Source organism: Theropithecus gelada, chromosome 18 (assembly GCF_003255815.1).
Source record: "Theropithecus gelada isolate Dixy chromosome 18, Tgel_1.0, whole genome shotgun sequence".
Lineage (NCBI taxonomy): Eukaryota > Metazoa > Chordata > Mammalia > Primates > Cercopithecidae > Theropithecus > Theropithecus gelada.
Window position 1 is genome coordinate 26,168,795 of NC_037686.1, and position 15,024 is coordinate 26,183,818.

General features: G+C 33.2%; 1 protein-coding gene across 11 annotated transcripts in view; it reads right to left on the bottom strand.

Annotated features, from left to right (window-relative positions):
• The window catches only part of NOL4 (nucleolar protein 4), a 394,115-nt gene that overhangs the window by 296,674 nt on the left and 82,417 nt on the right, over window positions 1-15,024 (bottom strand). For 8 of the 11 annotated variants that reach the window (XM_025365628.1, XM_025365637.1, XM_025365631.1 and 5 more), the window contains one exon: window positions 9,913-10,062. In XM_025365628.1, the coding sequence (XP_025221413.1) occupies window positions 9,913-10,062 (150 nt within the window). Of the gene's footprint in view, window positions 1-8,892; window positions 8,934-9,912; window positions 10,063-15,024 lie in introns of all 11 variants that reach the window. The other 3 variants (XM_025365636.1, XM_025365635.1, XM_025365634.1) reach the window with 1 other exon arrangement.

The following is a 15,024-nucleotide window of genomic DNA, read 5'->3' on the forward strand; positions in this document are numbered from 1 at the left end:
TCATCCAAAGTTATTTTGTAGTGCTAAGAATTTGATGAGTATGTGGTCAAATTTAAAATAAAAGTAGGCAAATCTGAAGAAGGTATAAAGCAGGCAGGAGTACTTTAGATGGTTCAAGTCAGTTCTTCAGACAGATAAAAACAATTTGGAGATTTGAGGCAAATGCATTCAACACAGAGCAAAAGAAATGAAAAGTGAATGTGGTACAGAGGTAGGAAGTGAGTATTCTCCAAAGATAGGGAAATGGTACAAGTGCTAGACCAGAGGCAAAAACAGCTTAAAAGAAGGCAAAGCATTTCACTATATGATATAAAGAAACTAGAGGAGGAAAACATATACAGGTAGCAGCATTCTAGGGCACCATCAGATGAATTTGGTATTACATCAGTATACATTAGTAGACTGAAGTGTAATCAAGCAGAAAATAGAATGTGGTTTATGTTAAATTATAATTAATTTTCGTTGGAAACTTGTTTTGCTTTACTGATTATATTTCAAATTCAGATATATTGATATTCACGAAAGAGCTTTATTTTATTATTTTAGCCTTTTATAATGATTAACATATTTAATCTGGAACCTTATTTACAATAATTAAAATAGCCATCCACTGAGTAAATGAAACCATTTCAAAAAAGAAATAGTCAAACTGGAGATGTATCCCTAAACTTGTGGGTGCTATTTTTCTGTCACTTCTTTTTATTTTATTTTATTTTACTTTTATTTTTTTAGAGACAGAGACTCACTCTGGCACTCAGGCTGCAGTGCAATGGCATGATCATGGCTCACTGCAGTCTCAAACTCCTGGGCAGGTGATCACCCACCTCAGCCTCCTGAGCATCTAGGACTAGAGGCATGCTCCACCATGCTCAGCTAATTTTTTTTATTTTTATTTTTTGTAGAGATAGCATCCAGCTATGTGGCTCAGGCTGGTCTCAAACTCCTGGTCTCAAGCAATTCTCCCATCTTAGCCTCTGAAAGCACTGAGATCACAGGCATGCGCCACCACATTCGGCTATGTTATTTCTCATGATTGAATATTTGGCTGCTAAGGAAAAGATTGTCAAAACAGAGAATTCTTATATTAGATGAAAAAATAAGCAGATGGGCAATGAAAAAGATCTTTTTCATATAGGTTCACTAATAGTAAAATAAAGAGAATTCCTAAATATTGCATTAAATAAGATAACTCAGCAAAGTCATTGTTTATAGAATTACTTGTGACATGAAGAATTACATTAAAATACACAATTACTTACATGGGAGTGTGGAAAACCTCTTCCTGTCTTGATTTTTCCTGAAGAGTATGTGTAATATGATACATTTATATTTCCTTTGGGCCCTAGGGGAGAACCACAAAGAATGCCACTTTTCTGGTCTAGAGTTCATTGGCATGTTCAAACCCTCTTAGGCTGCTATTGCAACTCCCTTGTTAAAGTTTACCTTTCTTACACACTGCTGGTCAGTGGGGAGCCAGCAATTCTTTTTGAATGCATATCCAAGAATACAGTTGCTGTAGCCGCTCAAAGCAGGCAATCATTAGCCACGTTAGGGAGACAGAGAAAGATGGCGAAGATTTCACTTCATTCTGTTAGGGACTCCAGTAATTTGCATATCCTTCATGTATTTATGCAGGCAAAGTGCAGAATCTGTGAGATGATGACAGTGCACTCTGGATGCAGAATTAGTTGTCTGAATTATTGAATTGCTCGATCACTGGCAAATAAGAAACAGATTTTTCAAAGGTACCAAGTAGAGAACTGGCTATGTGGTTTCTTTTATAAAATGTCTCTCAACTGGGAGTGTTTACCGTTCTCACTAGGTGATTTTACAAATAGAGAACAAGAAGGCGTTTTGGTTATCACAATATCTGGGGGTTGGTGATGCTGAAAATTAACATATTATGGGATATTAAAAGGCCTGGAGTACTTGGGACAATGCTATTTGTCTGCCCCTAAGGCCTATATAGCCCAATTGAGAGACAACGCTTTAGACTATATCAATGATTAGACACTAATGAATATATCTGACCAAATATACCATGTCTATGTATTATCTATTGATGAGAAAAAGCACAGAAAGATAGAAATTTCCTGTTCCAAATTCCAAATTCTCAAAAGAAGCAACTAGGTTACCGACTCAGTTTCTTTCGGAATTCACCCGTAACCAAGAAACTCAAATAGAGCCGAGGAAAGTGTTCACTGTGAGAGGACATTCCCAGGAAATTGAGGGTGGGGGGAGAATGGGGAGAAGAAGAGATAAATGGATAAAAATAGGTAAAAGCTGGCTCTTATCATAAGACAACTAAGTCTGCTGCTCATAAAGCTAGTGAATAATATTCTCAAATTTATGAGAAAATCATGAATGAAGACATGGGTGGGTGTTATCCATAGGTCACTAAGGAGCATAGTAGACAAAAAAAAGAAGTTAGCTTTTGATTACCTGGTTAATAGGGGGGAAAGCAATTTAGAACATCTGTTACCCCCAAAACCACTCCATATTAAAAGAAAAAACCCATCTTTCTAGTCACCACATTATTGTAATATCTATAATTTTTGAAGTTCGAAGCAATTATTATATTAAAACTTTACCTATATTATTTATGGCCCTAAAAACAACCTTACAAAATAATAACATGCCAACATCACACATGCAGAACTTACACTATGGGATTTAAACTCAAGTCTAGCTGGCATCAAAGCTGGCCCATTCTCTCTCCACAATCTCATGCCAGTCTCCTATGTCTTACATCTCCTTGCCATTATCTTCTATGCAAATTCATTACCTATATAGTAATTTATACAGGCGCATACATGCAGACACTTTAAGAAATTTGGTCATTTTAATTTTTTTACACTATCAGAGTAGCAAGGAAAACAAACCTCTTGATCTGAGTGAGAATCACCCACTAGGAGGCATTAACCAGCTACTTTTTAAAGCCGCATTGGCTCCTTTTCACCACTAGGGAGCACTAAAGTAGTAATTTACTAGGCTGTCACAAAGAGCTAATGAAGTTTCTCCAAAAGGTAAATTATATTTCAAAGAATATTCACTGGGATATTATAATTTAATATAAAAATTATTGATGATGTGGTGTATGACATTAGCTGATGATAAACTTCTTTGGATAAGCTCTTACATCATTTTTTTTGTCTCCACTACCAAGAAGACAGCTTCTGAATCTTAAAGATTTGCAGTATTACTCTGGCCACTGCAATGAGCAACTACACCTATATGAGATATAATTCAATTTTAATAAATGACAATAAGCTATTCTTTTGTTTTAGGATTGCTAGTTGATAAATTTAATTATCATGCCGATTTATTTTTAACTGTTTCCTTCTGAGATGTTGTACACATCTGACAGTAATCTGAATAATATTCAGTAGCTGTAGTTAATATTTAGAAATCACTTGTGTAAAATCTATATATGTTTGTGTGGATATAGGGTGTGTGTGTATGTGTGTAACTAATAAATAAACCAATGTGAAAAGTAATGTGCTTATATTCTACCTCAAATGTGAGGTAGTATATATATCTATATATCTATCTATATATATATATCGTTCTCTCTATATATGAGAATATATATATAGAGATAGATCTACATCTTTGTATATTTATATCTATATAGATACATAGAGATATATCTACATATGTATATATAGATATGTATCTATATATCTAATAGACATATATGTATATATAGAGAGAAAGAAACAGATGGATACATATGTCTATATAGATACAAATAGATATAGAAAGATATAGATCTATTTATCTATAGATAGCTATAGATATATCTAGATATCTTACATTTCTATAGAGAGATATAAATCAAAATAACCTAACAAAATTATCTGTAAAATACCTACATTTGAGTGCTATTTTATACTGCTAAACTCTCTAAGGTAAACTAGCTATAAAATACAATTCTAGATCACAGATCTATTGTGTAACAGTATAAATTATTAATGAGTTCAATATTGGACAAAGTCTACCAAAAATTTGGACTTGGAATACTTCATTTTAAGTTTTTTCTATCTCTGTTAGACATTCAGAACAGCAGCTTATTTAAGGTACTCTAGTTTGTAATAATAAAATGCGGAAAAAACAATGGATCTGCATTAAAAAGGCAGGAACCTATATTTGTCTGTTGTGTTATTTTGCCTTAATTTTATTTCTACATTAAAGAATTTGGCTACAGAAATGAAATTAAGTTCTAAGCCTGATAGAGATTTTCTTCACCCCTTTGCTTCAAAGACAACCTATACTTGCGCTTAGATCTGTGGCAAGAAAGGGAAAAATTCAAAAGAGTAAAAAGAAGTGAAAGAGACTCAAACACACAGTATTTTTATATTCTATGAGTGAATCATGTCTAGAGAGCATTTTTTTCTGAGAAATGTATGTAATTCTCAGTTTTTCATTTAATAACATTAATTTATTTCAAAATATACTCTAACATTTTTAAATATTTTGAATAAATATAGTTCCCCTTTTTTGGAAAATAAAGATTTTTCTATGGAGTTTGCTGAGACTTCTTCCTCATCTTGATGACATGGTTCTTAACTTTTAACTGGCAAACACATACCAAACGCTATTAGGTGTGATGCCACATTAGGACTCATATAAAAATCAGGGCTGGGTGCGATGGCTCATGCCTGTAATCCCAGCACTTTGGGAGGCCAAGGCAGGCAGATCACCTGAGGTCAGGAGTTTGAGACCAGCCTGACCAACATGGTAAAACCCCGTCTCTACTAAAAATACAAAAAAAAAAAAAAAAAAAAAAAATTAACCATGCATGGTGGTGAATGCCTGTAATTCCAGCAATTTGGGAAGCTGAGGCAGAAGAATCACTTGAACCTGGGAGGCGGAGGTTGCAGTGAGCTGAGATCATGCTATTTCACTCCAGTGTGGGCAACAAGAGTAAAACTCTGTCTCAAAAAATAAAAATAAAAAAAATCAGGCAGGTCCTGTTCTAAATGGGAGGTCAACAGATTGCTCTATGCCAATGACTCACATTTTCTTTCTATCTTACTCCTGACTTGAGTTACATTTAGCTACAGATGAGAGACAGAAGCATGTATGTTAAATGATCATATAAAGTATCAATGACTGCTAGCAATTTAAGTGATTCTCCACCTTCTCTTGCCTAATGATATTTGAATTTTATATAAAGATACAGGGGTCAACGGTTTAACCCAAATAGATTGAGTTCTAATTGTAAAACTTGAGGCACTATGACACAGAAGAAAAATGTGCTTGGGATCAAAGCCTTCTTGGCATGAATCACAAATGTATATAGATAAACCCCTATTTTAACACTGTTAAGATCTGCAAACTCTACAAACTCTGTCTTAGACTATAGAATTACATCATATATGTGAGTGAATTGTGGCCTATGCACAAAGAGGTTAAATGTATTGTTCAGAATTCTTGAATTTGACTTTAGTGTTATTTTTCCACACCATGATGGCTGCAAATTTGGTTCATTAGTCCCATTATAAGTTGACAAAAATTCTGGGAATTTTTGCATGGCAAACTAGCAGAAACTGGTGCAAGTTAGAATATTCTATTTAGCAATAGAGACAGTGAACCAATAGATATTCACTAAAAGAACTAGGCAAAAAATAATGCTAACTAGAGTTTTAAGGTTACGTGTCCTAGATATGACAGAATAAAGATTTTCTTTGTTAATCTTCAGAGTAAGGCTGTAGAGATTCTACACGAATATGTTACTATTCTACAGCATATCTCTGGAAAGGAATATTCCATTCATATTAAAAGCATTTTTTTTTTAAAAAAAGAGCCAATTTTATTTTTTCCACAAAATTAATTTGAAATTAGTTTAACAGATTTAATCTTTGGGAAAAGCAAATGAAATAACTGAAACTCTCACAAATTTCATCTGGCAGGACAGCTCCTAAACACAAGAACTCTGGCCTTTCCTCTTGCTTTCTTATAAACCCAAACTGTGGACTTTCAGGGATAGTGACACCTACAGGACGCACCAAAAAAATGCCTGGAAGAAAAGTTATTACTATTCCTGTCTACCAACACAGAGGCATCAGAGCGGGCCTAGGAAATTAGATCCGTAATTGTAATTAGGGTAAATGATAGAGCTATGCTAATTTTGCTGCCTGTCCTTCTACATGAAACATGAGTAGTGATTGGACAAAGAAGGAGAGAAATAACACCAATCACAAGTTTACTATATGCCAGGCACTTTACACACAGTAACTCATTCATTTCAGCACACAATGTGTATCATTATCCACCATATAAAGAAAAAGAGTAAATAATTTGCCAAAAGTGGTACAGATACGAAATGAGTGTTAGATTTGAAATTTGAAACTGCGTTAGTCTGGCTTCCAGCCTATTTCCTTTTAGCTATAGCATATGTTCTCCACTCCTGACTTGAATGTAATTATTGGCAGTTATATATATGAGTAATACATGTAAGTTTACAATATCACACTGTGAGTTGTGTGTGTGTGTATGTGTTTATGCACAGATATATGCAGACTGTTTTCTCTATTGATAACACTGACTTTCCCTCTTAGTTCCTGGATTTCTACCAGTCAGTCTTATTTTACATGTATCAAGAAAGAGCTCTGAAACTTAACCCTTTGATTAGTCCCTAATTTAAGAAATGTGTCTGAACTCGCTTACCCTGTGATATAATACAATTGATAAAAGAAAACCAGAAAACAGTGATGTATTCACAGAAGATGAAGTTTTGGCAGAATTTGAGAAGAGTTACAAACTAGAAGACAAAACAGGATCTCAAGTTATTTTTATAATATCACATCATTAATTTTGAAGTGATTTTCCAAATTGCTAACCACATCTGCATTCAGATTCTATTTTTTAGTAAAAGGATATATTTTAAGTTCAAACGTGAGTGATATTGAATGGTCCTACCTCTTCTCCATTTTGTTCATGTAGATAACCAAGAGTAGACTATAGACAAATATATTGAAAGAAACACATTCAATGTACCAGTAAGTTAATACATACACAGATACAAATGTAGAAAAGAGACCTAAGAGTCACTATAATTCAATAACGACTGAAAAAAAAATCATGATAGCCTTTACATATTCCTCAAATGTGTCATTTTGTGTGGGATTTTCAAGAGCTCATGAGAAATAATATATATACCCTCCAATTTTAGCTAAAGTCAAATCAGATTGCAATACAGTTTAAGTTTTATAAATGCCTAGATATTTCAAGGAATGATATACTGCAGATAGAAAAACCAAATGCATTCAAAAGTTAATCCAATATTAAAGGACCACCATTTCCTGCAGAATGAAAACATAGAAAGATTTGCAAAAAGGCAAAGTAAATAAAATGACCACTAGATCTATTGATAATATTGTTAAGACAATATGATACACTTTAATATGATTAGTTGTATAAGTATGGTTTCTTGGCCATGTAGGAAAAAGGAGAAAAAGAAGGTCAATAAACATAATCATTATGCATGCTCTATAAGCTAATGTTTAAGAATTAGAAAGAAATCTTAAACTTAATGGGAACCATTATAATTGCAATAGTTATCTAGCTAATCCTACCTATGACTAGCCAAATTCAGCATTAGTATTAAGAATTAAAGTCTGGCCCAACAGTCTATGGCCTTAATAGCACTAAACCATTCTATTTCAAATTACATTTTAGTTTTATGCCCCATTAATTGAACACTTTCATCACATTTTAACATTAGACTTAAATTCATTGTAGAGTCGTATGCACAGTTTCACTGGCACTGCAAGCAGTTCTATATTTTGTTTCTTTCCTACAATGAATTATTACTGCATAAAAAGGAAATGTTTCCCAATTAGAATTCTACTTAGAGAGATCAGAGGGAAAAAGTTTAGGCCAAAAAGAACCTTCACGTATTAGGAAAAGGTGACAACACTTTAGATGTGCAAATAAAAACTTGGGAAAAGAGAGGATATTCAAATAAGACATTCTCAAGCGGGATTAGATGAGGTTTCAGATTCTGGATATACTTTCAAAGGTTGTATCCCTACCCCAAAATGCAGAAAATGTCTTCCTAATATTAATTCAAAATTGTGTATACCGGAAACATGTTTATCAATTTATTGCAAGTGTTTAGCATGCATAATGGCAATGGATCAGATTCTCTACATTTCATTTAAGAAAACACGGGGCAAGAGATTTGGATTTAAATCACTGACTCATTTTGCATTTTGATTAAAGGTCTATAATAAATGCATTTCAAAGATTAAATTATTTTAAATTGCTTTTGGCACCTAAACAGATTTGACTTCCACACTACTATTGACAATGAAACCACTTGATTTTTTCTTGTTATTTTGGTTTTTGTTTTTATTCATTTAATACAACTGAAATTATGCATCCCTAGCAAAGTCCTTTTACAAAGTCCTATCGAGTTCAGGTAGCTATTTCATGAAAATGCATTATTATAAGATTATACAGTTAGTGATATTAGTAGATCAATATACATTTCTTTTTTTCCTATTACTCTCCAGAGGAATAACCCTGGCTTAGGAGACAGGCAAAATGAGTATGTTCAGTAATGTTAGTCTATATAAAAATATCTCAAGAAGCTAGGCCATTATCATTAGTCATGATAAGAATGTCTCCTGGAATGTGTAAGTCAAAAGAAAGTTTATGTGGCAGATTTATGTAAGGAAACTTACAATAGTGCCTGCCCACAAACCATGCAATTTGGAAACAGCCAAGAAACAAAACCATAGAGAAGGAGGGATAAATACAACATGTATTAGGGGTTATTATGCAACTACAAAGATTCAATATGACCCTGGCAATATAGCAAAAAATAGTTATGAAAAAGAAGCTATTTCTTATGCTCAGTAGCTAATTTTCAAACATAGGTACCTGTATTTGAAACTTTGAGCATTTCACACATTTTTCTGTATCTGAAAAATAAATGGATCCAGACTGATATTGTATATCAATATAGCTGAAAACAGTTAATATAAAGGTAGCCAAAAGCAAAATTCAATAAGAATTCTCAAAAAGGATATTATTCTCATTGCTGACAAAGTAATTCGGATGTACATTTCGCTCATATAGGAGAAGAATAATTTACTGTTCAATTTTCCTAGACAGGATGAAATATCTATAGTAATATGATTTTATAAAGTTTTTAAATAAAAAGCTAGATTAAAGTGTCTAGATCAAACTGTAGGTATAATTAGAAACTTTAGAAATAATATATTACTGCATTTTGACAAAATATATTTCCATATCTAACAGTTAATTAAATCTGCTTTTTGCAAAATTTATGACAAAAACATCATATACTTCCATTTTTAAACTTTCAAGGGCATTCGATCTATTAAAATAACACATATCTTTTAATAGTCTATCCTAGAAAATTAAGAAATACATACCCTTCAGGATAAATATATTGAATATAAGGTGACATAAGAAAATTACATAAAATGTTCTTACTCATTTTATTATTACTATGAACTAGAAAATACCTAAACATATTAATATGATTTGATGGAAAATAAATGTTGATAGTAGTGGTAGTATAAAAGTTCTTATGTTCCAGTCCACAATTCATATGCTATGACTCTCTGAATATATAATATTCATAATATAATATATAATATATCTTCCCATTTGTGGGTATTTGATTGGGACTACCACATATTACACATTTTTAAAAGCAACAACATGAAAATTCTAGAGACAGTTTTAAATTATATGAATAGATTAGTGAACATACAGCCAAAATAATTATAGTTTAAATGTTGGGCAAGACCATCATATGGCCTAATTTATGTTGAAGATAGAATATTTATAATTATCAAACCCATTTAAACAAGGATACGTAATATCAAGTCTCAAAATGCATGCTCTTTTTTTTTTTCTTTTTTAACTTACTGCTTTGTAAGTTCTCTTTTGTCCAGCATGTTTCCGAATTTGTTCTCCATTTGGCCCCGTTTCCACATGCATCGAATAAATAATGTCAAAGAAATCTTCAACCACAGCTACCCGTCGTAAAGACAGCTTCTCATCTACCCCTACGCCATCCTGGAAACAAAACAACAACAAAAACACATAAGATTAATAAACCAATTTGCATTTAATAAATAAATTGATTAAAACAAAATGTTTTTATAACCTCAACAAAATCGTCTATATAGGAAATATCAAAAATGCATGAATGAATATTTCACTATTTTATGCATTGCTTACATACAGAACTTGAAGAAACATGAGAGAAGACATTTGGCATAGTTAATATTGAATAAATCATGCTTACCCACAAATTCCATCTTTTAAGTTTTTATAATGACTTATTTGTTGCCATCAGTACAACTTTCTTAAATTATGTTAAAATATATTTTAAGGCCCAGTAATTTTTTATTGTAATAATTAAATTCTAGACATGTACTAATTCACCCAAACAATATTGAGTTGCTGGGTCCTGGAAGCGGTAATTTGAGAAATGAAAAAATGGTACAGAGTTTTAAGAAAACATCTTTACTATGCTATCAGTATTGGTCTAAATAACTATATGTGGTCAAGGTCAAAAACATGAGCGCTACAAATTATCTATGTGAAATTTAGATCTTCTACTTGGAAGCAGCATATTTTGTGCAAATCACTTAAACTTCTCTAAATTTCAGTTTTTCTCTCTTGTAAAATAAAGAGCCCACTACACAGACCTGTTGTAAGAATTAAATGAAATGATACATTTAAAGGATGTAATCCAATCTTTGCCATATAATGAATGCTCAGTAAATGGTGGCTCTTGTCATTTTTGGGACCATGATAAAAAGTATGCAAAGTACTATAGGAATTAAGAGAAAATATCACCTTCTGTTGAAGTAGATTCCAGGAAGAAGTATAATTTAACATAGGTTGGAGTTGGAACCAGGCAAAAGCCATTTTGCTGAGAAGTACAACAAAGAACAAAGAGTTTTCATGGATAATAGAGAGGAATAAGAAACAAATAGAAAAATAGAATGAAATAATAAAGTTAATCTTACATGGCTGCAACATGAAAGGGCTTCCTGCTTGCAAACACACACACACATACACACACACACTCACACATACACACACTTCTTATTTGGACCCTGTGATATAATTTGAAGTAGTATAACATAACCATTAACCCCAGCATACAGCACAAGAGAATGATTAATCTGAGCAAAATCATTATGCAGTGAAATGGCAAGAGTTTATTTGAACAGTAACCCCAGTAGACTGAGCTCACTGCATAACCAAAAGTAAGTCACTCGGTGCTTTTTGTTAGTTTGTTGTTATTTATTTATTTGTTTTTCTACTTAAGGTAGGCCTTGTAAGTAGTGGTGGCTGAAGCAACATATTCAAACAACTATATATAGGAAATCACATGTTAGGTCAAACAGCTAAAAACACAATTTCATATGCTTCCTCCTGACCTATTCCCTATACCTGAGAGAATAACCACCTTTCCTAGGCTGAAAACTCAAATTCCAACTCTATCCACTAGTAAAACCACCCATAAAACTTTCTCTTCTTTGTTCCTAGTCATAAAATTTATAGTCTCCAGCAAATGAACTGAGAGGGTTCCTTTGCTGGAAAACCAAAAATTGTGATAATCTTTTACACTTAGTCTGTATTTATTGTTTATGGCAATAAATATATATTTGTCCTTTAATTCATTCACATGTTCACTGATTTACCTAGCTAAACCCTCAATTGTGAGTGATATGGGGATCACAGCCTATTAACTCATTTTATCAGTAAGTATTCAACAAGGCCCAGATATTACTAAACCCTCTGCTAGTAGCTGGACTTATCAAGATGTGTAAGACAGATAATCGAGCATTTATGAAGCTTACAGTTTAATGCAGAAAATAGGTATTAAAGAAATGATTGCTAGAGTAGCATATTAATTTTTTATGGATTCTCTAACAAGTTACTAAAAAGTGAGTGGTTTTCAAAAAGAGAACTTTATTTTCTCATAATCCTGGAGGTCGGAAGTCCAAAATCAAAATGTCCACAGAGCTATACTCTTTCTGGAAGCTCTAGGAGAGAATCCATTCTTTGCTTCTTCCAGCTTCTGGTGCTTGACAGCATTTCATGGCTTGAGGTTGCATTATATTACAATTGTCTCTTCTGTGTATCCCTCCTCTGTGTTTTTCTCTCTGGTAAGGACCCTTATGATGAGATTTAGAGCCTAATCAGATAATCCAAAGTAATCTTCTCAAGATGCTTAATAATATCTACAAAGGTCCTTATAGCAAACAAGATAATGTTTACAAGTGTCAAGAATTAGGACTTTGTATCTTAGGGTGGCCATTATTCAACCAACTACAAATGGGTATGAGTTAGAGCACAGGAGATACAAATTGTGCCATAGGAGCATATATTTGACATGTTTCACAATCACTTATTAACAGTCAACATTGTCTCAAGAAATTGGAAGTTCAGTGTTTGTCAAGATAATATTAAAATCACATTATTTGGGAAGGAAAATGGTCTATTATCTTTCTGTCATGTGGATCTGTTTACTCTCAACTATGAGTTAAGCACAATACACACCTGCACTCTATAAGTAAAAATCAAAAATGCCTTCAGAGGTTAGGTCTACTATATAAATCAGCCAAATATCATGGGTTAGACAGTAAGGTGTAATTAAGTCATTTGGAAACTGGAAGAAATATATTTAATGAGCTTAGAATTCAATAAACCCAAAGTTGGAAAATTGCAAAAAAAAAAAAAAGAAAAGTAAATAGACACAGTACAGTAGAAATTAAAACCAAAGACAAAAATCTTGAAAGCACCAGGAGATAAAAGACCCATCACATATAAGTTAACCCCAATTACAATTAACTTCTCCAAAGAAACAAAGGAGGTCAGAATGCAACGGGATGACATATTCAAATTGCTAAATGTAAAAAACTGTCAACCAGGAATCTTATAGCCAGAGAAACCTATCTTTCAAAAATTAAGGTGATGACCGGGTGCAGTGACTCACACATGTAATCCCAGCAATTTGGAAGGCAGAGGCGAGCAGATCACCTGAGGTCAGGAGTTCGAGACCAGCCTGGCCAACATGGAGAAACTCCATCTGTACTAAAAATACAAAATTAGCTGGGTGTCGTGATGCATGCCTGTAATCCCACCTACTTGGGAGGCTGAGGCAGGAGAATTGCTTGAACCCTGGAGGCGGAGGTTATGGTGAGCCAAGATCACACCATTGCACTCCAGCTTGGGCAACAAGAGCAAAACTCTGTCTAAAAAAAAAAAAGAAAAGAGAAAAGAAAAGTGTAATACACCATCCCGGATAAACAAAACTGAGAGAATTCAATGCTAGTAGACATAACATACAATAATGCTAAAGGAACTTCTTCGGGCTGAAGGTAAATGACATCAGACAGTAATTCAAATTCACATGAAAATATCCAGAGCACCAGTAACACACTTGACAATAACAGAGAAAAGGGGCAGAAACAAAGGTGTATTGGAGTTTGGAGTAAGGAAATGATACCTTATGGTGATGCAGATCCACACAGAGAGAGAAAGAGAACCAAAAAGGTCAAATAAGAAAGTTGGCCAGGCTCGGTGGCTCAGGCCTGTAATTCAAGCACTTTGGGAGGCTGAGGCGGGCGGATCATGAGGTCAGGAGTTCAAGACCAGCCTGGCTAATATGGTGAAACCCCCGTCTCTACTAAAAAATACAAAAGTTACCTGGGCATGGTGGCATGCACCTGTAGTCCCAGCTACTCAAGAGGCTGAGGCAGGAGAATTGCTTGAACCTGGGAGGCGGAGCTTGCAGTGAGCTGAGATCATACCACTGCACTCCAGCCTGAGCCACAGAGTGACACTTCATCTCAAAAAAAAATATATATATATATATATGTGTGTATATATATATATACACACACACTTTTCTACTTTCTTCCCTCAGCTTCTTTAAAAGACATAAGATTACAAACAGCAATAGTTATGAAAATATATTGTTGTATTTCAACATATATAGATGTTTTACTTGTGTGTCAGTTTTATGACTTATCAACCATATAAAAAATATGTATCAGTCATAGAACAAAAAAGTGGGGAAAAAATAGAGCTATATAAAATAAAAATTTCTTTACTTGGTTGTAACCAAAATACTATATATCTGAAGTAGATTCTGATAATTTCAAATGTATATTGTATGCTCCAGAGCAACCACTAAAATATAATTTTAAAATATAATTAAAAAATAAAGAGACTCATTTCATAGTAATAAAAGGTTCAATTCACCAGACAGACAAAACAACAATCAACATATATGGACCCAATAAGAGACTCCAAGTGACATACACACACAGACACACACACACACACACACACACACACACACATTGATGAAGCAAAAACTAACAGGATTAAAGGGAGAAATAGACAATTCAACAATAATAGCTGGAAACTTAAAAGCTCACCTTCAAAAGTAGAACAATTAGGCAGAAGATATATAAGGAAATAGAAGACTTAAACAATACTTAAAAGTTTTAAAAAACTAATAGACATACATAGAACACTCTACAAAACAGTAACACACTTTTCATGAGAGACCTCATGCTATCATAAAACAAGCCTCAGTAAATTTAAGGGATTGAAAATATATTTTACATGTTTTATGACCAAAATGGAATTAAACTAGAAATTAGTGACACAAGGATATTTGGGAAAACTACAAATATAAAGAAATTAAACAACATACTTCTGAAAACTAATTGGTCAGAGAAATCCAAAGGAAAGCTAGAAATACTTTGAGATGAATGAAACCAAGGACACAACACGCTCAAATCAGTGCTAAATGCCTATATTAAAAAACAAGAAAAATTTCAAATCAGACTTATGTTTTCACCTTAGTAACCAGAAAAAGAGCAAACTAAAATCAAGTAGAAGGGAGAAAATACGTAAAAAACTGAGGAGAAGCAAATGAAATGGAAAGTAGAAAACAATGGACAAAATCAGCAAAACCAAAAAGCAATATGTGAAAACAACTTT